Source organism: Ursus arctos, chromosome X, assembly GCF_023065955.2.
Source record: "Ursus arctos isolate Adak ecotype North America chromosome X, UrsArc2.0, whole genome shotgun sequence".
Lineage (NCBI taxonomy): Eukaryota > Metazoa > Chordata > Mammalia > Carnivora > Ursidae > Ursus > Ursus arctos.
In genome coordinates this window covers 17,327,128-17,354,565 of record NC_079873.1, presented here as the reverse complement: position 1 = coordinate 17,354,565, position 27,438 = coordinate 17,327,128, and the positions used below count along the sequence as shown (strand labels likewise).

The window sequence follows — 27,438 nt, the reverse complement described above, 5'->3', positions numbered from 1 at the left end:
GGCTCAGTTGGTTAAGTATCTGCCTTTGGCTCAGGTCATGATCCTGGGGTCCTAGGATTGAGCCCCGAGTTGGGCTCCCTGGTCAGCAGGGAGCCTTCTTCTCCCTCTCCCTCTGTCCCTCCCTCTCTCTCCCTTTGCACCTCCCCCTCCCTTTGCCCCTCCCCTCTGCCCCCCCAACTTGTATGCCCTCTCTCTCACTCTGCTCTCTCTCTCAAATAAATAAATAAAATCTTCAAAAAAAAAAAAAAAGATCTAGGTTAGGAACACCCCCTCCTCTGTAACTTTGCAGGGCAGGAAGGAAAGGAGAGCAGGGAAACTGCCCTGCACAGTGTATGGTGCAATTGTGATTCTCTCCAGTTTTACAGATCCTGACCTTGGGTAGAACTCCAGTTGGGTAAAAATTTTGTTCAAGGGCATACAGGCCGCAGTGAGGTTTGCGTCACATTCCAGATCTCTGGTGCATGTGTCAGATGGCTACTGTTACGGTTTCAGACCCTGGAGGAGGACCCTCCCCCATCTACCATGTGTCACCAAAGGGACTAGAGTTACCTCATTTTTGAAAAAGAGCCAGGTTATAGAGGTCTTATGTGACAATTCAGGAAAAAGTAATTCTACATACATTTATAGGCTGCCAAAACTCTGCGAAAATAGTCCATTTCAATACTCATTAGACAATGACTAATAAGAAACAGAAGTGCTCAACAGGGCAATAATATAACTTTGTAAGATTGTTTCAAATAAACGGGGCTTTTTAGAAACAAGGTGTCAATGTAATTCAGAACCACCTTGCTGAGGCCTAGGTGACATAAAGGACAGCTGTGTTGGGCAGACAATGACTGAGCTCTGTCCAGGTCCCCTCAGATCCTGTTTCCCCGTTTGTTGTTTGCTCCTGGCTTCGTTGGGCCTTTGTTTCCAACACCTTAGCGCTCCTTTGGAGGCCTGCCCTAGGGCCTCTGGAGCATGCCTTTCCAGCTGGTAAGGAGAGCCAAAAGCCCTGGGAATATGTTCCCCCGGGCAGCCCTGAACTTACGACAGACAGATGCAGGAGTATGACAGCTCCACCCCTTTGCCTGGGGTAGGACAGCTCTATGGCATAAGTTCTCACACTCCAGAGCTCTCTTGCAGGATCAGGAGGATACCTTCTGTGGGACTTGAGATCCCATCTTTGTTCCCCCAGTTTTTTCTGGAAATATTTTCTTAATTAATCACTTATACACAAATCCTTATTTCAAGAGTGGCTTCTGGAGGAACCCAACTGAAGACACATGTCTTTTAGAACTGACACCCCTGCAAAACAGTCCCCATGTTGACAGACTAGCCATCTTCGTGGTGGCAAGGTTTCCAGCCTCAGCTGGAGTCTCAACCCCGCTTGGTGGTACTTTCAGCTCTTCGCTGCTCTCTATGACTGATTTCTTTTTCAAGACCCTTAGAAAGGTGAGGCGGGCTGTCAGGTGGCCTCCATTTTCCCCGTTCCTCCTCCCCAACCCCACAGACCCTCTTACGACCTTTTTGGGATCAGCTTAGTTCTTTCTCAGAGTAAAGAATATGTGTTCCCGCCTCCCCTCATTTGGAATTTGGTCATCAGTGACCTCCTTTTGACCTTTATCACCCTTGTCACTCTGGCTTCTCAACAGGTTGAAATACTGTTCAGGCTGTTATAAGCTACAGCCCCCTGAATTCTCTTCCTGTTGGAAATCTCCAAACCCAACCACTATCCCTTTTTTCCGTTCTTAGTCACGGGTCTAGAAGAGACAGGTCCACTTGCAGCCTCAACTCTTCATTCGTGCCAAAACCTGCAGTGACCTGGTTTTTGAACCAGCCCCCACAGTCTATGGAAACGCTTCCCTCTGAGGTCAACACTGGCTTTCTGATTCATTACTTCACTCCTCCCCCAAAGCACCATGTTTCTCTCTTCCGTCCTCCCACATCCAATCAGTTAGCAAGGCTACTTTTTTTTCGGAGGGAGGGGCAGAGGGAGGGACAGAGAGAAGCAGACTCCTGCTGAGCACAGAGCAGACGGGGGCTGGATCCCACGACCCGGAGATCACGACCTGAGCCGAAACCAAGAGTCAGACGCTTAACTGACTGAGCCACCCAGGAGCCCCAGCAAGGTTAGTTTGACTTTATTACTAAAATACACTTTGAAACTCTCTTCTTGTCTTTATCTTCACTGCCAACACCTTTGTTCAGGGCACCATCATCTCTAGCCTTGTAATGGTTCTCCCTTCTTCCCTGCTCATTCTAGTACAGTCCTCTTTTCAAATGGCAGTGACAGTGAACTCACCAAAGCTGAACTCAGGCAACTCCACCGCTTCTAAGGGTTCCTACTACACTTAGAAGAAAACCAGCATCTCTTGTCAAAATGGCCTCCAAAGGCCCTGCTAGCCTTTGCCTCCCTTTCTCACCTTGCCTCATGCCGTTCTTCTCTACATTTGGGCTGCATTGTTTTTCTTTGAGTCCTGAGGACATACTTTCCTATCCCAGGGCCTTTGCACATGCGGTCCCCTCTGCCTGAAATATTCTTTTCTCGCCTTATCAATCTCACTTCTTCTTGGAGAGATGCTGCTCCTGCCACACCTCCCCCAGCTTATCCTCTTCCTCAGCCGTTTGTTTGTCTTCATATCACTTACTAGGATTTAAATTATCTTGTTTAGTTGTTTACTTAGCTTTGTCTGTACCCTCTTTCCCCCACTGTAAGCTCTGAGGGCCAGAACATAGGCTTATTCACTCTTTTCACCCCAGTGACAGTGGGGACAGAAAGTGCGGGCATTTACTGACGCTCAGGACGTTCAGTGTAAACATGTCCTTCTCTGTGAAGCCTTCAGCGCCATGGGAGAGTTGGGGCAACCTTCTTGTGAATTCCTATAGCAGATTGAAGATAGCACGTAAATCTAATAACCATGTTGTTATTTACTTGTCTCCTCCACCAGACCATGGTGAACAGGCTCCTAGAACACAGAACTATTTCTTACTTATTTTTAAACCCTCAGTATCTAGCACAGTGCCTGAATCATAGTAAGCACTTAATAAAATGAATGATAAATGAATGTATGAATAAATGAATGGAATCTTATTCTCCCAGCTGGGAGTGACTGAGAGTTGGATGCCAGCAATTTCCTTTGAGGACAGAGAAACCGACACCATGTTTGTGGAGATGGAGGTCTGAATTTCACTTCTGAGGCTAGACAGCTCTTTTATTTCTGGAAGGAAAATACTTTGGGGGAAAAAGCTGTTGAGCCATATGAAAGGTGAAACAAAGTTCCCTTTTTGAAATGAAAAGTTTGCAGACAAGTAGATTCTAAACTGTTCTGCATAATTATGTAAAAGTTTTTAAAAAGATTTACTTATTTATTTGAGAGAGAGAGAGAGAGAGAGTGCGAAAGAGAGCACGCGTGCACAGGAAGAGGGACAGAGGGAGTGGGAAGAGAGAGCGAGAGAAGCAGACTCTCTGATGATCTGGCAGCCGGATGTAGAGCTGGATCCCAGGACCCTGAGATCATAATCTGAGCTGAAATCAAGAGTCGGATGCTCAACCAACTGAGCCGCCCAGGTGCCCCGTAAAAGATTTTTTCATGTGGGTAGAGTTATAACTCTGCACAATACTTCTTTTTGGAAAAACACTTTTTCCTGTCTGTGGCTACTCATGGAAGTAAGGACAGTGTCATAAACATGGCTGCTGCATCACCTTGAAGGACTGGGGTTAAGGAGAGAAGTGGTTTGGCTCAAGAAATCACAGAAGAAAGGAAGTCATTACACAGCATGCACCCCAGGGGACAAACCTTGTCACCTGCTCTCCTGGATTAAAAACAAGCATTGACATTTTTCACAGTTAACGGTGTTAAAAATTAAAATTCAACAGAGAAGTAAATGTTATGGCAAAATAAAGTGTTAGATCATAGGTAGTTTCTTTTTTGTAATTCTTTCTTCCTAGTTAATCATTCTTCATTTATTAATTTTCTTCTCTCTGTCAGCCTACAAAGTCTTTGGGGGGTTACATCTTTATACATAATGGTATAGTTATCTATTAATTCATTTAAAATTTTCCATAATATGGTTTATTTTACTCTTTGCCCAAACTGTAGGCAGACCTATGATAGAGTTGAACTGAGCAAAGAGGGCCCCAAAAGAAGACTGTAATTTGGGGCACATGATAAGAGTCCATGAGGGCATTCAGGGGTGGGGCAATGGAATGAGCAGCCTGGCTTGCTTTATTTATTTATTTGTTTGTTTGTTTGTTTGTTTGTTTATTTATTTATGGCAGCCTGGCTTTTTCTGTTGGCTTGCATATAAAGGAACAAGCAGAAACCTCTGGAATTCGGAGACTAAAGACCTAAATTAGGGTTCCGACACAGACACTTCTTAGTCATGTGACTTTACATTTTTTGAGGTCTTTTGTTATTTATAAAATGAAGATTTTCTCATTTCTCCTTTGCAACCATGAGATCTAGTTCCAGCTAACGAAGTGTAAGGGGGAGTGTGCTGGGGCTTCTGGGAGAGTGTCTTCCCTGAGAGGAGGAAAGCCTCTTTTCTCACCATCCCTGCTGTTCCTTCTCGTTTGGGTGCTAGTGCAAGATCCTGATTTTTGGAGCTGTGGCAGCCATCTTGGGAACAGGAAGTAAGAAACAGGAGGATGAAAAACTGACTTGCTGAGAGTAGTAAAGAACTAGAAATTGCCTGGGGCTTTTTGACTTAATAAAATTTTTGGCCCAATCTGGAACTACCTCCCTTCAGGTTTCTAGGCTTGTGAGATGACTAAACGACTTTACTCATTGAATTGCTGCTACTCTGCTATTCCATTACTTGCAGCCAATGCATCCTAACTGATAACTGTGTGTATAGTGCTTATGTGGGGCTTTGCGTGTGAATGTGTTTCCTTGAAATCATTGTGGTATAATAGGAGAGAGCTAAATATGAGAGTAGAAACTTGGGGATAACTGGCTCTGCTTTAACACTCTGAACCTTGACTTACTGATCCATACAATTGGAATAATAGCACTTAACCCATGGAGTTCTTGGGAGGACTTGGTAAAGTAACACAAATGAAAATGCTTTGCAGCTCAGCGAGGGCTATATGGACTTAAGGTGTTAGAGATCCTCCTGCTGTTGGACTGGACTGGACGAGAGATAAAGGCATGCAGGCAGGAATGACTTAGGTGAATTCTGTTTTTGCCAACAATCCCTCACCCTGCGCCTCTTTGGTGACCTCCACTGAAATATTCCCAAAGGTCTCAAGCTGTCCACTCAGTGGCCAGCACTGTTTCCCATACTCAAACACTATTTCTTTTCCCTCTCCTTCCGGTTGTTCCCCCCAGTGAGAAATGGACTCACGTTGTGTCCATCCCCTTGGTTCCAGTTAATTGTCACTCACCAATCCAGTTATGTGTTGGTGTGTGCCTGGGGCTTCTTCTGTTATGTAGGGGCCTTCAACTGATGAAGTGACAATGGTAGCGGAAATGGCAAGGGGCTGTGGCAGGAGGTCAAAGACGAGCATTTGGCTTCTTGGTGTTTCCGGGAGACCCCAGCTGGTCAGCTCACAGCTACTCCCCTCTCTGGAAAGAACCTCATCTGCAGATGTGAACCCCAGTGGCCTCCTCTATGCTAGGTGACCTTGCCCCTGGCCAGCAGTTGGGTGATTGACTTAGGCTGGGGGCAATCAGAACTCTGGGATTTTAAAAACTGGAGTAGGAGAAATAGATTTGGCACTCTCTAGGGAGGTCTGAGTTCTCGGTTCTGGTTATCTCTGAGGGTCACTGCCACCCCTGCCACAATACGAAACTTTTCCAATGAACCTCTTTGTCTTGGTTTGCATTGTCTCAAAGCCAGACATGGATACAAGGACTTGGCTGTAGGCAGTGTATTTGGGTGATGACCCCAGAGAACACAAGTGAGGGAGTGGGGATGTGAGAAAGGGAAAAGAGAAAGCCAAAAGGGTATATTAGTGAGCAGGTTCCTACTGTGAGCCACTGGGGCTCAATTCTGCTGGGACCCCTGGGAAACTGTAGACCACACCGAGGAATCAGTCTACCAGAGGACGGGAGGTGGGACATTTACCACCATCCCCATTGCTTGAGGTTTGTTCCTAGGGTGTCTGCTCCCTGGCACTTATGGGTCATGCCTGCAGTGCACGCAGGCGACCTGTCTTGGAGTTGGAGAGAGCCCCGGTGCAGAGAGGCAGAGAGACTCAGGCTTTTGATGTGTGAGGCTGACAGTGTACTGGGAACTGTCTATAGCTGCAGGAAAACTCAGGCGGGCAGAGGTGATATTGAGAAAGGCATCAACAGCGTCGGCCACACCCCCTCTTGGCTTACACTAATTCTCTTCGAGTTTCTGTCACTTACAACCAAAGGAGCCCCGATAATGCCACTCACCTCAAGTTCTTCCCACAGAGGCAGCCACACCCAGGTCGGGCCAGCCCGGTGTACAAGGCATTGCCCTTTCCTTGACGTATATGACACCATTGGCTACTGAGGGGTCACGGAAGGCAAAAGGACTGTGGCAGAATTTATGTGCTGACTGCAGGGCAAGGAGTCAAGAATGGCTCTTTGTTATTGTCTGTCCATGGAGTGATGCCACGTACTGTCTGGTGAAGAACTCTGAACACATAAGAGTAGCCAAACAGCTGGGGAAATACAAAGGTGGTCACTATATTCTCTCCCCAGTGAAAAATAACTCATTTTGGTGCCAGACCATCTCAAAGCATGATGTTTAAACTGAACTTTAAAGATTCTTTTTTTTTGAAAAAAGATTGATTTATCTATTTTAGAGAAAGAGTACGAGTGGGAGGGGCAGAGGGAGAGGGAGAGAGAATCTCAAGCAGACCATCTCAGCGTGGAGCTGGACACAGGGGCTTGATCTTACGACCCAAGCTGCCAAGAGTCAGATGCTCAACTGACTGTGCCACCCAGGAGCCCCATGAACTTTAAAGATTCTTTTAAGCAGCACATGAATAGAACTGAATAGTGAGCTCCAAACTGACATGAACCACAATTATCTGCTGCCTTCCTAATTACAGAAAGTTGTTTTTCTTTTCACCAACCCGAAAACAAGCTAGTTGCTTCAGTTTGGAATGCGTTCAGCTGCAGGGAACAGAAACATGACTTCAGGGGCTCATATGAACCGGAACTTCTTTTCCTCACGCAACGAGAGGACTGGGAGGAGATGGTTGCTGGTGGTGGTTCAGTGGCTGACCACACTGTGAGGGACTCAGACATGGAGTCACCTTCATCCAATGGATGAATTATAAGTGTGCTCACTCTGTCTGATCCTTCTGCTGAAGGGGACTTCTACGTAAAGATAGTTTCAGAGACTGAAGAAGCAAAGTAAATGAATTGATTAATAAAAGCACTGTTAAAAATGATGAGCACAGGAAAAAGAAAAAAACAACCCTCCTTAACCGCCAAAAACCCAAACCAAACCAAAACAAAGAAAATAAGCACATGCCTTAGGATTTGGCAGCGTTCTGTTTAAAGAGTGTTCTGCCTCATACCTGGTCCTGGCCCCTGTCGTACTTAAAATAGCTCTTTCCTCTTTGTTTTGTTTTGTGCTGTTGTCTCCTGTGCTCTGTGATCAAAGTCTTTGTCACCAGTAGAGGCAGTAGAGCAGACAGCAAGGACGCGGCCCTGGCACCACATTTGAGTGGAACGATCTGGGACCGTTTATGACCTACAAAAAGGGTGATGTCTTCTAGTTCAACATAATATAATAATTATCGTTTGGTGAGCATTTATTGAATGTTGATCATGAAAGAATTTTAAGAGCTCCTAAGTGACCAAGCTAGGACTCAAAAAGTGCTTGATGTCGCTGCCCCTGCTAAGAAGCTCAGGGCCATGCTGCTTCTCTCTAATTTTTATTGAACGCTCCTCATCTTCTGGCCTCCAGGTAGTAATGCTAAAGATAGAAACTTTTCCTACTTTTCAAACTTCATCATGCCCCCTCAGAACATGTGAGAAAGCACAGCCAGCATCTTCTGGAAGATTAGGAGGGCAGTAAGATTCCGTAGCCACCTTCCGGCTGACATTTGAGCCCTGCTTTCAGCACGGTCAAGCCTTACGGAGGCAGCCAGTATATGGCTTGTATCAAACTCTATATTTAGGAAGAACAACTGTGAGCTATGACAGGAATTCTCTTTAACACTTAGCCTTAAACCGAGTTTCCCTCCAGCCCCGAGCGGGGAGCAGCTCTCAGTACTGAGTGAGGCACGGAGCACTTGAGCTATTTCAGCCACATGCAAAGCACCGGAATTGAGATCACAGCTCAGAGGACACCAGGCGTCCCTTCCACCTTCTGAGGAGCCTCGTATTCTTGCACCTGGCTGCCTGGGACTTTCTTTAGGCAGTAAACAAATACGTAGAGCAGGTAAGCAGGAGGACCCAGCTCGGGCAGCTGGGCTTTCTGAAGGAAATTTCCTTGATACCTAACTTGAAATGACTACTTATAACTTTGTAGGCTTGTAACTAGTGGATGTAGCTTCCTTGTAAATTCACTATTCATTGGTGGTGTTGCTGATTCTGTTTTAGAAACTGTGTGTGTATGGGGGGGGCTATTTGAAAGAATATTGAACTAAAAGTAGCTTTCACTGATTGTGACATTAAGAAAATTTCCACCGTCCACATAGGATAACTGTGACCCTGAACATTATGTTATTTTCATTCTTATGGCCAGGGTTACACTCAGTCAGCTGCAGACCAATTCGGGCTGGAAGCCTAGAAATAATCAGGAGAATTTGTGGCAGAAGAAAGCTATCATGCTAGCTCTCTGATTTACCTAAATGCAAATTATTGTTACCCAGTACAAGTTTAAAATTCTTTTCCCCTCTCCCTCAGCACCGGGCTTGGCCTCAATGATTAAGTTTTATCAATGCACAGATCGATTAACGTGACAAAACCATCTTTTTGGAAGCCCCACTTTGGTCACTGTGTTCCCTGTACCCAGCAGGGTGGAGGGCAGCACTTGTCTCTGCGTGGGCACCACGTTCTGAGACCCGGCAATGATGAGTGCCTCCTGCCTCTCGGCATATTTCAGGCAAAGTGAATAAGGAGTTAGTCAGTTCAGACAGCTGAACATCTTTCTACACCCTTCTCAGGAATTATTTTTAGCTGCAGGACAGAAGATAATTCCCTTTGAGATTGAGCTTTAGCCATTTAATAGACCTTTAAAAAGAACAAACAAAGCCCCTTCCATCCAAATATTGATTTATTTTACTCTGAATCCCTTATTAAATTAGTGATATTAATGTTGACAAATTTTTAGTAAGTGAAAGAGTCTTATTTAGAAGTCAGATATTAGGTGCTGCCCAATCACAAAACCAGCAGAGGTATACTGTATATGACTCAGCACACAGACTAGTAAAGTTCCCCACTGACTTGCAGATCTTCCAGGAAAACCCAACACAACTCTGCTAAGCCGGTAAGCATTTCCATTAGAGTATAGGCTTTGGAAAAGTCAATAGATGTCTTGTCAAACTTTCCACGTTTCCAAATTTTAGCCAGAACCAGGACACACAGTAATAGAGTACTTTAAAGGGTACCTCTTCGGATGAAAAGCTGTGGTCAGCTGTGAGTAGAGTTGTGCATCTACGACATAGCTGTCGTTTTTGGTCGCGGGACGAGGCATGCAGATAAAGAAGGAAGGTGCATTCTACACTGCATCCCTAACGGAGGTGAATGCAGGGCCAGGGAAACAGCCAGGGAACACTGTCTATTTTTATTCATCAGTGTGCTTTGCCCTGATTTCTCTGCGAATAATGAGGACAGCGGGAACGGCTGCAGGACGGATTTACACAAATGTTATATAGCCTGTTTGCAAGGAATGAGAGCTGGGATCTGATCGACTTTCTAAAGATGTTTCTATTGCAGATTGACATATGTGTTCAGAAGGAATTCATATGCAAATGAGATTATACCAAGACTATACAGGAGATGAGGCCCACGGTCTATCTGTTCTTTGGGCTCAGAGGTCCACAAAAAACAAAGCGATCCAATAGTTTAGTGAAAAACGAAATCAGCCTAATTTTTAAAAAATCAATGCAATATAAATAACACAATTATTCATTGCTTGATTTTTTTTTACATTTCAACATGCTTTTGTAGTAACAAAAGAAATTTCCTACTTCCTACATTTCAAATCGATGTATACTAACTTCTTGTAAGTTGCCAAGTGCTGTTGCTTAAACTGTAGCTGTACATGCACAGAGAAAACTATATGCTGAGATGTTTAAAGTCCTGTGAGAATTACTGCTTTGCATGCTTTCTAATAGCTCTTGAGGAATAGAAACATTAAAAATTAAACTACCAAGCTTTTCCTTTTGATATTGAACTGTGTATCCTAGATCTGAAAATTAAAAAGCCTTCATTGACTCTTTGACACTGTGGGAAAGATAGAATCTATCTGAAACATATAATAGAGAAAAACGCACTCCTAGGTGTTCAATTTGTTGTTGCTTTTTAACTTTTTAGCCAAAGCAAAAATAATTCTACCTCGACCCTTCTGGATGGAGGCTATCTATATCTATATATTACCAAAACATGCCGGTGAAACTTAAAAAAAAACTCATTGTTTTCATGTGTGTGACTCCAAAGACTTACAGTTATATATATTAGAGATTTTTAAACAATTATGTAATTGCTTAACTTCGTATGACAGAGCCTACAACTTTGAAGATCTCAAAAACAATGTTTGTCAGAGTTCTCAGATCTTTGATATGTAAAGTGGTGAGGGGCATTGTCACTACCTCAATTTTTACTCTGTACTTGAAGCTGTAGGTCAGTAAATTACTAAAAAGTCACGAGCTGTGGACAATCGCCACGAAATAATCAATATTTGCATCCTTTAGAGTTCCCGAGGCAGTTTTGGGAACATTATGTCATTTTGATTCTCACCACAACCTAAGAATCAGGTAAAATTTAAGGAAGAGGAAAAGGGCCTAGAAATGTTGAGTGACACGGGCCACGTGACACAGAACGGGTCACAAACGCCCACACCGCTGCCTGTGTTCATGTGCTCACAGGTTAGCACATGCATTTACACCAGGCAGTAGAGGAAAGTCAGTCACCCATTTTACAGTTTGGGTTTAAATAGCAGCATGCTTCCTTCCGTTCGCTGAATTTTCAACTTTTTCCGTTGGGCCTGTCAACATTTCATAGACCCAGCTATGACAATCTTTATACATGCAATAACAGGCCAGAGCCGGGCTGTTCTCCGTCCCCCTTGCGCCAGCAAACCTTGGTCACTAGTCACCTCTAAGGTCTCCCCACGTGAAAGAAAGCACAAGTCCTTTGGGAAGGAAGCCCTGCTACATCTTGGGGAAACGACACAGTCATGTAAATCCTCATTGGCCTTCTGAGGCTGTTCCGTTAAAAGCAAAGCGGACAGGTGAGGCTTGTGGCTGCTTCGGTTTACAGAGCCCGGGCCCCGGACACCCAGAGCGGGCAGATGTGGCGCCGTCCTCACAGCGTTTCCCAGGGCCCCGGGTGGAACAGACACGTGCGCCGCGAGCCGAAGGTGGCGCAGTAGTGAGATCGTAGTCCAGGCCATTTCTCTTTGGGCGTTCAATGGAAAGGAGGAGCTCCCAATGGGCTGCCACGCAGCCCTGGCAACAGCTCATTCAGATCAGAAGTTCAGTTTCAAGCGGAGAGCTTCCGAGGCCCCAAACAAAGGTGTTTTATTCCCACAACCTCTTTGCTTTGCTGCGCTCCGCAGTGGGGGCAGGAGGGCAGGCAAGGAGATGATAGGGCCTTTCAAGTTTCTGATTGCCTATCATTCGATCAGGGGCGAGGCATCTCAGCGTTTCTCCTCCTGAATGATTTATCCGGGCGCTCTAGTGTTCCCTCTCCCCGAGGCATTGGGAAGGAGAGTCTCTAAGTAACTTCAGAAACTGAGACTGAAAGAATATAGAGCCACTGAAAGGGGTGACTGCCCAGTTGAATCATGAGTTAAGTTCTAATTTATCAAGCCGGAGAATCTGAATGCCGCCACCTCTAACAGTTTCTCACTTGTTTTTTTTAGGGATTAAGACCCCGTGAATATGTCGAAACAGCCGGTTTCCAATGTCAGAACCATCCAGGTAAGTAAGGCGTATTTGCATTTTAACATCAGCTCTGCGACTCCTAGCCTGTTCGCTTAATAAATCAGACCTTTTGCGATTGTTCACCCCTAACGTGGTAATTCACTTCAAGAAAAGACTGACTCTTAGGGCACAAATGAGACAGGATCTGAAGCTGGGAAGGTACAACTGAGGAGGGAGAAGCTGGTTTTGTTCACCTGTGCTGAATTGTGAGACAAAGTTATGAATGAGAATTAATTGACCGCCTACAAAATAGCAGTGTTTAGTTTTTTGATATGTTTTTCGATGTATATGTATTTGATATGCTTGATACAAATTTAAAAATTCACTTTCCATTTTTATATCTAACTGAATTTGTTGACGCATCTGTTTAGAACATATCTTTTCTTGTCAAGTGTCCTTCTTTAAGGCTTGGGTATGTATCCTGTAAAGTCTGGCTGCTGTTGTATCTCCTCATGCCTTCCCAGAAAATAAACTGTTTGGTTGCTTCAACTGACTTAAGAGTCACCCCCCAAAAAGGGGAGGGGGAAACAGGCATTTTGGAGCACAAATACAATTATGAAGATAACTTTCAGTATCCGTTTTTACTCCATAGTTAATTTGTTATTCTCGTAAGGTTTCTGTGTTTAACTCTCAAATGGCTCCCACGTTGTGATGCCAGGCAGGATGCTTTATCGTAAAATTCCATCTTTCTCTTGCATCGACACGGAGTCATCTGTGCTACCTCTAAAGGAATGGTTGAACTTTTTCCCTGGACTTTTCTGAATGCCACAGGACATGGGGCACAGTTCCTGAATATTTGGGGTTGGATGTACCATCACAGCATAAACTTAAGTGACTGACCGTATTTTGGAGGGGTGTGCATGTGGCCAGCTTGTGGGGTTAGAAATCCTAGGACATGCCAGTGGTAGAGGTGGGTGGAAGGACAGATCTTCACCTGTCAAGACGAACGCACAGTCTTAAGTGGATGGGCTTCTTAAGTGGCAAGATGTATTACAACCCCTGGAAACTTGTCATTGAACGAACTACCAAAGAAGAGCCTATTGGCAAGGATCCAACTCCACATTGCCACGTTTGGCTCTTTTGCATCCACCTAGTGAATCTCTGACATACCTTGACATTGGTAGTGGAATTTATTTTGCCTCCCAGACCTGTGGCATCCTTGAGCCTTTGAGCCTTCTTTACTGGAGTTTGAATCCTTAATCCATACTGGTGTGGAATCATGGGAAAATTATTTTCTCTCTGCCTCTCTTCCCACATCTGTAAAATGGGGATGATAACAGTGTTCACGTCCTAGAGCCACACATACAAATTGCTTAAAACAGCACAGGAAGCCCTCATTAAGTGTCGACTGTTATCATAATAATTATCATTCAGGAATGTTCTTTGTTAATGTGATGAGAAATAATACCATTTAATCACTGCATTCGAAGCTCCCAAAGTGCTATACATAAAATTTCCTTTTTATTTTGCAGGACACAAAAACATAGTCTTTCCTCAGGCTGTCTTTGCCTCTCTTCCTTTTAAAGCTGCAAGTGTGTTGATTTTTCTTCTTTAGTGCTTTCTGGCTTCCCTCAAATCTACACCGAAAATTCACCAGTATTTTATCTACTAATTTTGACCTTGATATATTTTTAGGTCTCTAATATTTAAAAAGCTGCTATGGACTCTTCTCAGTAACTGTTATTTTACTGCATTTAAAAAATTCCATCCACTTTACCAACAAAGGCAATAGAGTGCTTCCTTATGGATGTGGTTTTGCCTCTTTCAATATATTTTATGCCACTCAAAAAGCCTAATTTAATGCACCTTCAAATGAAGTATTATTTCTCGTGGCTAAATAGGATCTGCACTATCTGATATTTTTCTATCATCTCTTCATTAACCTAAAGTGGGGTCTATTAAATAAAATATGACAATGGTTACACTATAAAAAATGGTTTATAGTAGTAACATTATCTAGGGTAGAGTCATGTGTGGAACAAACAGAAACCCCAAATGATGAGGAGGGCCCTCGTTGTTTAAATACCACTTAAAGATGTTAAATGCCCTATTCAATATGTTCTAGTTGCTTCTGCTTTTTATTAGGATCTTATTACCAAAGCAGTTCAACTGTCGTTTCCTGGGTATTTGTGACAGGCACTGTGCAAAGTGCAGGCCATGCAAAGATGAATTGATACCTGATCCCTCTGTTTGAGGAGCTTGTCGTCTCCAGGCCTTACTAGCTGTGTGACTTTGGGCAAGGTGTTTATCCTCTTTGTGCCTTGGTTTTCTCATTTATCAAGTGGGGAATTAATAACAGTAGTGGTCTCATAGGGTTGAGAGTTAAATGAGTTAATACATGTGAATGCTTAGGCCAGTGCCTGGCTCGTTGTAATTGCTTAATAAATATTAGCTGTTATCATCACTCATCAGTCATCATTGTCATCATCACCATCATTACCGTCATCTAGTTCAACAGTTCCCAAAGTGTGTCTCTTGGAATATCAGTTTTATGGGATGTCGTTTGTTAATTAAAGGGTTCTGTGATAAAGTGTTTGGGAAACACTAAATTCAGTGAAGTTGAATAGGATCTTTACTGCAGGATTCCTCAGAGTCCATAACTTGCTAATGGCTCTGTATATTTTCAAGAAAGTGGTGATGTAGGCAGAGTTTTCTAAACATACAGGAACTTCCAAATGAGTATTTTGCAACATAGTACTTTGCAGTGCAAACTTCTAGAAAATAATGACTTAGATCTCTATTTTGTCTGGATTGAGCAAACTTACGCCACCGTCAGCTATACTTAAAACCGTTCGGCATTTAGATGGTTGAACTACTGCACCTATGTGCATCAGACAACATGGAGCCACGTGGTTACAAATCTCTGCCTGGCACTCACTTGGTGACCTTAGTTCACCCTTGGAATGGCCTTGGTTTCTCTTCAACTGGTTCCATCCCCTCCATGGCCCAGACTGACAGGGAGGCCAAGAAGTAGGCCTACCCTTAGAGGACTTGGACACATGTCTTTCATACCTGCATCGAAAAGGTGGCCTTTGAATTGTAAGGGGATTCTAAGTTGACCTTTTTTTTCAGTTGTACTAATGAAATCACATTTATGCCAGGGACATACAAATATCCTGAAGGAATCAGTTGATCCTTCCTTTGCCTGGACAGGGCCTTTGTCTCCTAAGCAGCTATAAGGCTGTATACCAAATGTCAGCCAATCTTTCTAAAAAAGGGCAAGATAGTAAATATTTTAGGATTTGCACATCATTGGGTCTCTGTTCTAACTACCCAACTCTGCCATTATAGCACAAAAGCAGACATAGGCAATACATAAATGAACGAGTGTGGCTGTGTGCCAATGCAACTTTATTTATAAAAACAGGTGGCAGGTTGGATTGGGTCCACGGGCCATAGTTTACTGGCCTTCATTCTGTACTTTCCAGGCTGCTTGTTAAACCGCACTGTTGATGGGGATGCAGTTGCAACCAAGGTAACATCAGCACACTCAGCATAGTGGGGCTGATCCCTTCAGATGAAAGCATTTGACAGGACAGGTGGGGAATGCTAGAGCTGCTGGGAAATCCAATCCCATCGGTGATCTGCTCTGCAAGTCCCTCTAATGAGACCAAGTGACACTGGCCACCGGCAGCCCCTGCCCGTCCTTCCCCTTCCTCCTGAACACACCCACTTTGGAAACCACCATGGGCCTCCCTAGGGCCTCAGCCCACCCAGAGCCAATGTTCTCTGGGTCATCACTGGCTTTTTTTCTCCACCGTTGACCAAAGTGAGCTGAGTATTATTTGTCCTCTCTCATGAGATCTGAGAACTTCATGGTTGAATGGAAAAGAGTCCTGTGCCCTAGTCTTAGCTCTGCTCTGTGATTTCACCCCTCTGGTCCCCATGATCTGCAAAGGGAAGGTGTTGCATTATATGGCCTCCAAGCCTCTGTGTAGCTTCTAATAATCTATGAACTTCCTGAGAATAACTTCGAAAGTTCATTATTAGATGATAATAATAGTCACACTTTCTTCAGGGTTTACTATGTACTTGACTCAGTGCAATGAGAGCTCCATGGATTATAATGGAAGGGTTAGAGAAGTGAAACAACTCGCCCAGGATCGCACAGCTTGTAAGTAGGAGAGTCAGGACCTGAACACTCACTTGTCTGATCCCAAAGCCCATGTGTGGAACCACTCGGCAACATTCTGTAGTCTCATTACTTACCACCCCCACCCTGGCACAGAGAGTGAGGATGGAGGAGTGGGTGGACCGCCTTAACGGGTAATCATAAGTACCAAGCTGGGTCCTCCCTTTTAAGACCTCAAGTGACATTTAGAAAGAGTGTCAGCATTTTAGGGAAGAAGCTAATAGCCCACCCTGATTAAAGTCATCTTAAACTAAGTTGGCTGGCAGTGAAAAGTACAAAGTAAAGTGACTTGGTGACAAGCATGGTCTCAAAGTACAAACAGCCATGGCCACTGAATTACCACCTCTCTGCCTAATTCACTTAACCAAGCTGCTTGTGAAACTGAACCTAACTATTACTGTACATCTTATTTTTTTAAAGATTTTATTGATTTATTTGAGAGAGAGCACAAGCAGGGGGAGCGGCAGGCAGAGGGAGAAGCAGGCTCCCCGCAGAGCAAGGAGCCGCATGAGGGACTCGATCCCAGGACCCTGAGATCATGACCTGAGCTGAAGGCAGACGCTTAATTGACTGAGCCACCCAGGCATCCCTTATTAGACATTTTAAAGGAATGGTTATGCATTGTTAGTGTGTGGTCTCTTATGGGAACTTGTCCATTGCTACCCAATCCATGTGTAGAACAGAACAGATTTCTAGTTTAAAAAGGTCGCCAGATACGTGACGATCCTTGGCACAAAGGAATTAACTATCACTACCCACGTTTGACCACTTAACCAAATACATTCGTTAAAGCTAAAAATAATATAATGATACATACCTTCCTTTGATATCTTATTTAATGATTTTTTATTATATTATGTTAGTCACCATACAGTACATCCCCGGTTTCCGATGTAAGGCTCGATGATTCATTAGTTGTGTATAACACCCAGTGCACCATGCAATACGTGCCCTCCTTACTACCCATCACCGGTCTATCCCATTCCCCCACCCCCCTCCCCTCTGAAGTCCTCAGTTTGTTTCTCATAGTCCATAGTCTCTCATGTTTCATTCCCCCTTCTGATTACCCCCCCTTTCTTTATCCCTTTCTTCCCCTACCGATCATCCTAGTTCTTATGTTCCATAGATGAGAGAAATCATATGATAGTTGTCTTTCTCTGCTTGACTTATTTCACTTAGCATTATCTCCTCCAGTGCCGTCCATGTTGTAGCAAATGTTGAGAACTCGTTCTTTCTGATAGCTGAGTAATATTCCATTGTATATATGGACCACAACTTCTTAATCCAGTCATCTGTTGAAGGGCATCTCGGCTCCTTCCACGATTTAGCTATTGTGGACATTGCTGCTATGAACATTGGGGTGCATATGGCCCTTCTCTTCACTACGTCTGTATCTTTGGGGTAAATACCCAGTAGTGCAATGGCTGGATCATAGGGTAGCTCAATTTTTAACTTTTTAAGGGACCTCCACACTGTTTTCCAGAGTGGCTGTACCAACTTGCATTCCCACCAACAATGTAGGAGGGATCCCCTTTCTCCACATCCTCTCCAACAATTGTTGTTTCTTGCCTTGTCTATTTTTGCCATTCTAACTGGCGTAAGGTGGTATCTCAGTGTGGTTTTGTGATATCTTATTTAAATTTAAAAATTAAGGGGCGCCTGGGTGGCGCAGTCGTTAAGCGTCTGCCTTCGGCTCAGGGCGTGATCCCAGAGTCCTGGGATCGAGCCCCACATCAGGCTCCTCTGCTGGGAGCCTGCTTCTTTCTCTCCCACTCCCCCTGCTTGTGTTCCCTCTCTCGCTGGCTGTCTCTGTCAAGTAAATAAATAAAATTTTTAAAAAAAATTTAAAAATTAAAAATGAACTTTCATTTGCCACTTGTTTTAATGTAGAGTCAAGGCCTTTTCTTTGATCATGGATCTGCTTCTTTCTTATATAAACTACTATAATACAGTGTTTATCATTTCTAACCCTGGTTTCTTTAACATGTAGCCAGAAGTTGAATGTTAACAGACTGACTCTAGAAGGGGTTCAGTGCTACCTTCAGCTGATAATATTTGCTGCTCTGACCAGGGCCCCATATTGGTAACACGAAGCGAGTAGTCTATATGTTGGCGAAAAGACGTCATTTTTTGAGGCTGACCTTTACAAATACCTCAGATATATGGCCTGCCCTCAACCAATTGTACACATTATCTTAATAGCCATAATGCATTCTTGAAATCTGCTTTTCCCTGGATAACAAGACTACAGTTGAGTCATTAAGGATATTACTGAAAAGAGCAAAGTGATGAGAACAGAGAGAGAGAGAGAAGAAAGCCTTTCAGTATGAAACACCATGGGTGATGGACAGTGGCTGAGTGGGAATTTCTCAAGGTTGTGTTGGGAGGGTAAGTTGTGTATGTTCTGAATCCTTTCCAGATTTCGAGAATCCCTAAAGACAAAGAAGTTAAATTCTAGTGATATAGAATTGTATTTTAAAATAGGTTGGACTGTATTTTAGTTGTTAGGTTCATCTGTCTCTCTTAATTTAGGCTAACAAATCAAATAATCTCATTTTCTAATTAGTTATTGAGGAACCTCTTTCTGAAAGTGTTCTATGAAGATGCTAGAAATCTCAAAAGGTCATGTCCTGCTCCATTCAGAGAAGGTTTAGGACACTAAGAATAGGGAAGTGCAGAAAGAAATACTTCAAAATGCAACCCTGTAGGGTTTCCTCTGCCTGTGGCCTGGGAGGATGGCATGGGTGGTGGCGGCTATAGATTCTGGCAGGAGCAGCTGGAGACCTTTGAAAACTAAGGATAAAATCAGTGTGTGTGTGTGTGTGTGTGTGTGTGTGTGTGTGTGTGTGTGTGTGGTGGTGGTGGGGTTATCTGAAACAAATATGCAATGGGAGGAAACTCCAAAAGTGTCAACACTAAAAGGAGAGACAGAGTGGGCACCAACAGGGAGGACCGGGAGGGAGAGAGAGAGAACACTGGCTATGGAAAGCAAAGTGGATAGGGATTGAAGGTAGCCTGCGGCAGGCGGCTATCAGAATCCAACCCACTGGGGAAAGAAGATGTCACTCCATTGTAAGTCACACAGGAGTGGCTGTGGAGGGCGTATTGTTTCCAGAATCCTCCGGCTCAAAGCCTGGAGCCAAGCAGGAGAACAATACAAATAATTAAGGGAGTAGTGGAATTAACTTACAGGGAATTCTTTCTACTTTTCTTCACCTGGTGAGATCAAGTGTAGTATTCATTTCACATCAGATAGGTCCATTATCAGGGAACTGTATCCTGTTCTGGCAAAAGAAGATCTAGTAGATTTTTTTCCATTCCCAACTTTGAGGCTGTAACAAATTATGTGTAGCTTGGGAAAGCGATGCGCTGGGCTTGTTGCGTCAGGGGCATATTTAAAAATATCTAAGATGAATAAAACTCAAGGAAGGAAAAGAAATCCAAAGGAATGTGTTATAAAAGGGAAAAACAAAAGCTTGTCTCCTGTGCATTTATACAGAGTCATAAAGAGAAGGAAGAAGTCCGACCTTATAGAATAAACAAACCTAGAAAAAGTCTAATAACATCAATGATAGGGAGTCACCTCAACACAGAGCAAGTCTAACATCAGTGACCTGGACTGACTCCATTCTCTTTCATAAAAATGTACCTTATATGCAAAATCCTTTTAGAATAGTGAATACCGTACCCAATTTGCAGATGGAAAAATGAATTATTGAAAGGTGTTTTATTTGCGTTCTAACACAGTGAGTCAGTGAAAAACAAGAATATGACACAATTCTCTGGCCGTAGAATAAAGAAGAGAGCTAAGGTCTATGTATTTCTATCAAATTCAAGTTATAAGGAATTTTTCTTATGGCTATAATTTAGTCTATAATTTGTCACTCAAATATCACCACCCTACAATTATATTAATGAAACGTCTCTAATCATTTACAAAGCACTCTTCTGACACTCCCTTCAGGTGCACATTAATGACTAGATATTTGACGCATTCTTGGGCTGCTTTGGATCCTGTCAATATTTGCTGTCAAAAAATCCATTTAGGTTCCTGGTTTCTTGAGTGATGCCTTAAAGATGAAAAAGCATCAAGTCAGTGAGTTAATGGCTCATTTTTCAATGTGGCTTTTGTTTGACACCTATTTTGGAATTATCCACTTACTGTGCCCCTTTTCCAAGGCCATTCTCAAAGTGTAAGCCTGTAATTTTTGCGCCAGTTTAGAGCATTTTAGAGTGGTTAGACCTCACTTTGGTCAAGTAAAAAGAGCTCTTTGGAGAGGGCTTGACAGAGTGAAAAGGTCTGTCCCCAAGGTCAGGCAGCTGCAATTTGGAATCCTGGCTTTTCCTCGAACTCTTTGTGTGACATCTACCTTCGAGGCTCAGTTTTTTTCCTCAGCAGTTTGTTGTGAGGCTGTAGGACCTAGGCTGAATCAGGGTTTGGGGGTGGCTAAGGTAGCACGTGATGGATGGCCGGGGGAGTAGTTACTATCCCCAACCTCGCACTGGGTTAAGATGAAAGCCAGTCTCAACCCAACTCTGCCACATGAACAGACGTTTGTTAAACACACATTCGTTAGCAAGCCGGCACAAAACCGTCTACGCAGGCTGTCCGTGAGCTCCAGGAAGCCTCAGCTCTTGTTTCCTTGGTGCTCCAAGTGACTGTCACCTCACATAAAAGGCTCACATGAGGCAGGTGGGGATTCTGTGCCCCTTGTTGGCAGCACCCAGCTGGAAATCCTCATTATTAACGGCTGGAGACAGGCCCATTTAGGGATCCCTCCTCGAGCTCAGTCTCTGAAGATGCAAATCTATAGGCTTTCAGATTCTTAGACTCTGTTAGCACGGGGGAGGGATTGTCTCCAAAACATTCCAACCAATCTACATACCCTAACCTCCTCTGATTTCTTCAACAAGAGCCATTTCTAATGCTCATGTCATTATTTCCCCTACTTTTGACATTTGTTCAAACATCAAAACCTCAGGTGTTAATGGACAGATGGCTAACAGAACGACTTGGAGTAGCAACCATGGGAATGTGGTCTTAAAGATATTTTACCACCTACTCACCACGCTACGAGGATAAACTCCCATTTAGAGTAGTAGAATTCTCTAGAGCTGCAGTTTAAACCAACCTGAACATATAAAATATCACGCGGTCTATGCTAGTTGAAAGTAAATTACAGACAACCTAACAATGGGAAGAACGAACATTTTAAATACATGTCAATACTCATCCATTTAAGGATGATCTCTTTCAATGGTTGTCAGATTGGGCACCCCCTCCCCCGCTGGAAGGAACTGCTCGTGGCCCAGGGTTTGGGGGAAGCAGATGGGGTTCCGCACTCCCTCCCGCCTTAGCCAGAGCAGCTCTACCTCTACCTCCACCTAGTTTGCATTTTAGATGTTCTCACAACACTTTACTTGAAGGAAGGGTTCCATAGCTGAAAGGTTTGACAACCACTGACAAAGCCTAATATTCATATCACAAACGGGAAAGATGAGACCCAGAACAGCTGACACTTTTTCAAGGACATGAATCTGTAACAAGTCCTAGCACTGGGCTCTTTGCACTAGCAGAAGCCACCCGTTTACCGTGGAGAGGCGACACGCGTTGCTAAAATTAAACTCTGAGCAAGAAAAGGTGGTATTCCCATAGCATGTGCTTTACTGGATACATTATCCTGGATGATCTTATGGGTTCCTTTACTGAAAGCGACAACCCACTATAGAGCATGCACACTTCATCAAATACGTTAGTTTAGCAACCAAGTCTTTCAGAAACTGTATGTGAACTTCAACTCACCATTAGGAAGATGCCTTCTGTACATGCTTAATAAATGGGTCAGGGTAGTGATGATCTAATTAAACTTTTAGCCAGTTAACCTTCTCCCCAAAGTTCCTGTATCTACTTTTCCCCCTTTTCCAATCAAACTGTAGCAATGGAGATAGTTATTACTTCAATATAGATAATCGTTTGTGGGTCTTACTTACATGGTTTTCATCTTATTTCAGGACCCTAATGATATTTCATCCAGTCTAAGACACTGCCAGTTGTAAAATGCCATTATGTTATGTCCTGCTGAAAAATAAAACAAATGTGCCAATTAAAAATTTAAGAAACCACTGGTTATAAGACACATTTTGATTTCAGAGATATTAAAAGAGGTGCATCTTGAAATTCATGAAGTATGCTACCATATTTGCTACCATATAAGACCTGATATCTCCATGAGGCAGAGGAATAGCATAGAAGGCTCAGCCTTAGACTTTCCAAACCGCCTCCCTCTACAATTGTGCTGCACTTGTATTTTGGCAGATATAGTACACGCTGATAAAAATACTCTTGGCTTGTTAGCTCTAGGAATGGAGATGTACCCCTTTTGACACCCTCCATGAACACTTCGGATCTGTTTCCTTTCTGTGGGATCAGCATTATCCTAGCAGGAAAGGGAGTCTGAAAGACCCTAGGATCACTCCCTGCTCTTGGGAGAACACAGATCTGTCATGTTGCAGATGGACATGGACCCCGGATATTTCCTGTGTCCTGAGTAAAACATTCCCCTGGCAACAGAGCTCCTATCAGGCAGTTCCAAATGGACCTTACTACAGTTCCTAATAATTTTGTTTCATGTGGCACCAAAATTATCCAAACCGTATCATAAGGTAGTAAAATATTTTGTCCCCTTTGCTCAGGCATCATTTTCATGCATAACATCAAAGTGCAATTTCAACTTTTCAAGTCCACATATCCAATTACTCATAAGGCAACACTTCATCTTAAGTGGAAAAATTACCTCCTACCTTAAAAAAACGCTTTTGTTTGTTAGTTTTTTTTTTTTAAGAGAGAGCACGGTTGGGGGTGGGGAGGAGCAGAGGGAGAGAGAGAATATTAAGCAGGCTCTACTACCAGCACAGAGCCTGATGTGGGGCTTGATCTCACGACCCTGAAACCATGATCTGAGCCTACATCTAGTCGGATGCTTAACCAACAGAGCCACCCAGGTGATCCTTAAAAAAAAATTTTTTTTAAAGAATCTGTGCTTTTTTAAAAAAATATTTTTATTTATTTATTTGTCAGAGAGAGAGAGAGGGGGCACAAGCAGGCACCCCACATGTTATCTTAATAAAGAACAAGAATCTATGAAGTGTGACACCAATGAACTTGACTTTCCAGATCTCTCCTTACACACTGACGCACACAGTGCTGTGTTGGGGAGAAGGCAGAGGAGTGTCAATTATGGAGAGACCTCAGGAAGTGCTGGAACAGTCATAGGACATTATGGAAAGGAGCAGGTGGTTTAGGAAGTGTGAATGCAGCTCTCCTAGGGTGAATCTGAAGGAAGCTGAAGGAGGGCTAAGGTGTGGGATGGCGTCTTTGGATGATGTTTCCTCCTTTCCTATTGCTGTGTTCCTTCCTCATCTGAGGGAGAGGAAAATATTAAGCACCATAGGAGGGCAACAGCCAGAACAAACTGTCTTGAAATTCTTCTATCCAACAGGGAATTGTGAAATCACTGCACAGACCTAAGGATGAGTTCCAGAAATTTGTAATAAATGGAAATAAAATTTTCCTTTGCATATTTTTGTCCTGTCATTAGGACAATTTTCTTGATGTAAAAAGCTTTAAAGATGTACTTTTCAGAGCGTTTTTCCTTGTAATGATTATGGTCTCTGCGTGTCATTGCAAGTTTATACCCTTTTAGAGCAAAATCTTTCCTGCTTTTTTCTTTTAGGCAAATATCAACATCCCGATGGGAGCCTTTCGGCCGGGAGCTGGGCAACCTCCCAGAAGAAAAGAGTGTACTCCGGAAACAGAGGAGGTGAGGAAAACTTAGCTGGTAGAGCTCAGCCCTGTCTTTCCCCTCCAGACTCCTGACTGGGGGGGGGGGCAAAGGCAAGGTGAGGGTCGGCTCCCCAGGACAAGGAAGGTATGAATGGACGTGGGTCAGGGAGTCACCACATAGTATACACATTTCTTTGACTGTCTTGGTTACTTAGCCATGAAACACACTGTTCCTCCCTTCCCTTCAGCGCTTTAAGTGCCTGGCACAGTTACTTAAAGATGCTGAGTTTGACATGTAGTTTGTTGATTGAGTGAGAGAGAGAGAGAGAGAGAGAGAGAGAGAGAGAGTGTGTGTGTGTGTGTGTGTGTGTGTGTATGAGTGTGTGTGGTGGTGCGGGGCAGGGGGGGCGGAGAATAGCCTCTCACATGCTCTTGGTCTCTCAACAGTCACTAGCTCCGTAAGGTTTCCCTTGGAGCTTATACTGAACTGAGCAGGATGTCTTTAGTATAGCTTCTGATGAGTGACAAACCCCAGTGGGAGCTCAGGTAATAAGCACATTAAATTACTTGTGGATTCAAACAAAAAGCCCCAATCTCTGGGTATTTCCTTTGAAAAGAGGACTTTGCAAAGGAGCCGATCAATTTCTGTCTTCTTTTCCTGCAAATTTTTACCTCTTCTCCAAATTCAGACTGCCCACTTGGCTGAAATGGAGGCTAAAATGAGTAAATGCATTAAATAGAGACCCCCCCCAAATGTCTGCATTCCTTCACCAACTGTGACTTTTCTGATGAAACCTGGAAGGTCCGATTCTGAAAAAAATTATCTAGTTTGCAAACCTGGAATTGCTTATGTACCTAGTTTTGGGATTTGTTGCCTAGCCTTGCATTAAGATAATGACTGTATAAAATGGAGATCATAACGTATCATCCCTGAGCACAACAGGCCACCTCGGTCACAGCCGGTAGCTCTCCCATCTCAATCCTGACACTGTCTCATATATGAAGAGGATGTACCCCAGCAGAAAGCCAGGATCAGCCTGTGGCCATCTGACAAGGCCTGTGAGCTCTGGCTGGGTCTCTGGGAGCCCTTTGCTCTGCTCAGGGAGCTGGGGCACGGCGTCCGTGTGCTCAGCGCAGCCAGAGTTTGGCATGTGCTCGACACAGAGGCCTTACAGCCAAATCCTTACAAGCAGGGCCCATCTTTTAGGTAAGACAAGGCAGCTGCTTGCTTGAAGTGACTTGAAGGGTATTGACAAGCCTCCACTCTGCCTCCCAAATCTCTCTTTTGACTGTAATTCTATCATTATTAAGCCAGAAAATAGCATGTTGGGACTTTCTGTTATTTCCCTCTCCACCTTGTCCCTTCACAAGCTGCAAACACACTATTTAATTCCAGTCCACTCCTTCCTAGCTGGGAGGCCAGGGGCAAGTTTCTTACTCCTTCCCTCCCTGCCTCGGGCCTCAGTTTCCTTAGCTAAAAAATGGGGATAATACTAGCAGATTTATAGGGCTGGTGTGAGGATTAAATGAGTTAGCATGTGTAACTTAGAACAGCTAGCAGTGTAAGTGTTTGCTGTTATTACTAAGTCCTCAGTGTGTGACCACGAACGAGCACAGCGGACTGTATGACTCCACAGAGGTGAGGTTCCGGGAAAACTCAGTAGGGTGTCTGGTAGTAAAGGGGGAGATGAAGGCAAGATAGCTGGAAAACAGTTCACCATTTTCCCAAATTTTACAAATGCTCTGTCACCCCTCAGGGGAATGTTTCCCTTGACAACAGCCATTCCTGAAACTGATAAAGGTGCTGGGGCTGATAAGCCCTTTCTCGAGCTCTCTTTATTTCAATCAAAGAATGTCTTCCTTGTCCCTTTTCAATTCAAATATCTACATACAGAAGAAAAAAAAAAGTACTATGTATTTGTCAAATGGAGCCATCTGGAGCCCTGCTTACTCATGCCTGTATTTATTCTAATTCTTACAATAAATTTTAGAAGAAATGGGATCCAATTCCCATTTTTTAAAAAGATGAGAGAAGATTCAGTTAAGAATATGCCCCACCATTAACCCCTTCCTGAGTCAATGTCATGTCTACTTATTGAATATATCCACTTACAATTTCCAGTGGTTATATATTTCCAATATGTGACCATGCCAAATCAAGTGCTGAAAGTCTTAAGTGTATTGAGGTTTTAATAACTTGAAAGGGCCTAATATTAAATATTATCATCCTCTATCCATGTATGTTCCCTAATAAGTCTTTGCACATAGACGCATAACTACACACATTGGCTTTATGCAGTCAACGTGCCAAAATAGCATATTTTGATATTACAAACACAGTGAATGTGACGTACCCAGGAACTTAACAGAAGGAATTAGAAACATTTTTCTTCTTCATGCTTCTTTATTAAGATCTACCCACCTAACAACCATGGGAACATTCATAAGTGAGGAAACATTCTTCATTTCACTGCTACACATATTTAAAAAAAAAACCCAATTTATAGCCTTGTTTCAAACCTCTTTCCAAAAGCCTAGCAAAGAACATTTTCGAATACCTAGTCCTCCAAGTGGATATTTAATAGTTTTAATGATGGCTTCTAAATCTGCATTTATAAATGATGAATGTGTGTGCGTGATAAAAGGAAGCTGATCCTATGGCTCTGTACGTTGGCCTGAGGAAACAATATTTTCCAGATATTTACAACAGGTACAGTCTACACTGAATTACTTTATCATTTTGTGTGGGAGACACGTTAGCTCTTTCATCAGTGCTGTGCCGAGATTCATTTTTTTTTAAAGATTTTATTTATTTATTTGACAGAGAGACAGCCAGCGAGAGAGGGAACACAGGCAGGGGGAGTGGGAGAGGAAGAAGCAGGCTCCCAGCGGAGAAGCCCAATGTGGGGCTCAATCCCAGACCGCCGGGATCACGCCCTGAGCCGAAGGCAGACGCTTAATGACGGAGCCACCCACACGCCCCTGTGCCGAGATTCAAAGAAAATGACTATAGGAAAAACCATTAGCCCTTAGTAGAAGAACAGCACCTCAATATTTTATATTTCTACTCACTACTCAAACAGGCAATTCTATAAAGGACATGCCTACCAAATAATTGGTTAAAGGCTGGGAATCTTGAACAGTTTCTTCCCTTTTCCTTTAGGTTCTAGACAGTTTGAGAACTAGACATAGAGGCCAGATGGGAGCAAAGCCCAGCATTAGCTTTCATGCCTAAGTCATGGGTCTGCCTGGTTAGGCTGGCAACAAGTATGGGCCTAGGGCTTGAACCAGAGGCAAACATGTGGTTTCTTCCTCCTTTTCCCCAGAAATGTATTGGTTCACCCAGTTGTTGGCTGAGCACATGAAGCCCTGCCAGTCCCATGCTGCGACTGTGTTAGTTTGGGGACTCCAAAAAGCTGGCACAATGATGGGCTTAGACATGCAGAATATTTATTGGTG

General features: G+C 43.5%; 1 protein-coding gene across 2 annotated transcripts in view; it reads left to right on the top strand.

The window, feature by feature from the left end:
- Nucleotides 1-8,021: 8,021 nt before the first annotated feature.
- Nucleotides 8,022-27,438, top strand: part of SMPX (small muscle protein X-linked) — a 52,965-nt gene continuing 33,548 nt past the window's right edge. Inside the window, exons 1-3 of one of the 2 annotated variants that reach the window (XM_044377580.3) lie at nucleotides 8,022-8,355; nucleotides 12,004-12,061; nucleotides 23,930-24,016. In XM_044377580.3, the coding sequence (XP_044233515.1) occupies nucleotides 12,023-12,061; nucleotides 23,930-24,016 (126 nt within the window). In that variant the 5' untranslated portion in view covers nucleotides 8,022-8,355; nucleotides 12,004-12,022. Of the gene's footprint in view, nucleotides 8,356-9,384; nucleotides 9,406-12,003; nucleotides 12,062-23,929; nucleotides 24,017-27,438 lie in introns of those variants that run through there. The other variant, XM_044377581.3, reaches the window with a different exon arrangement.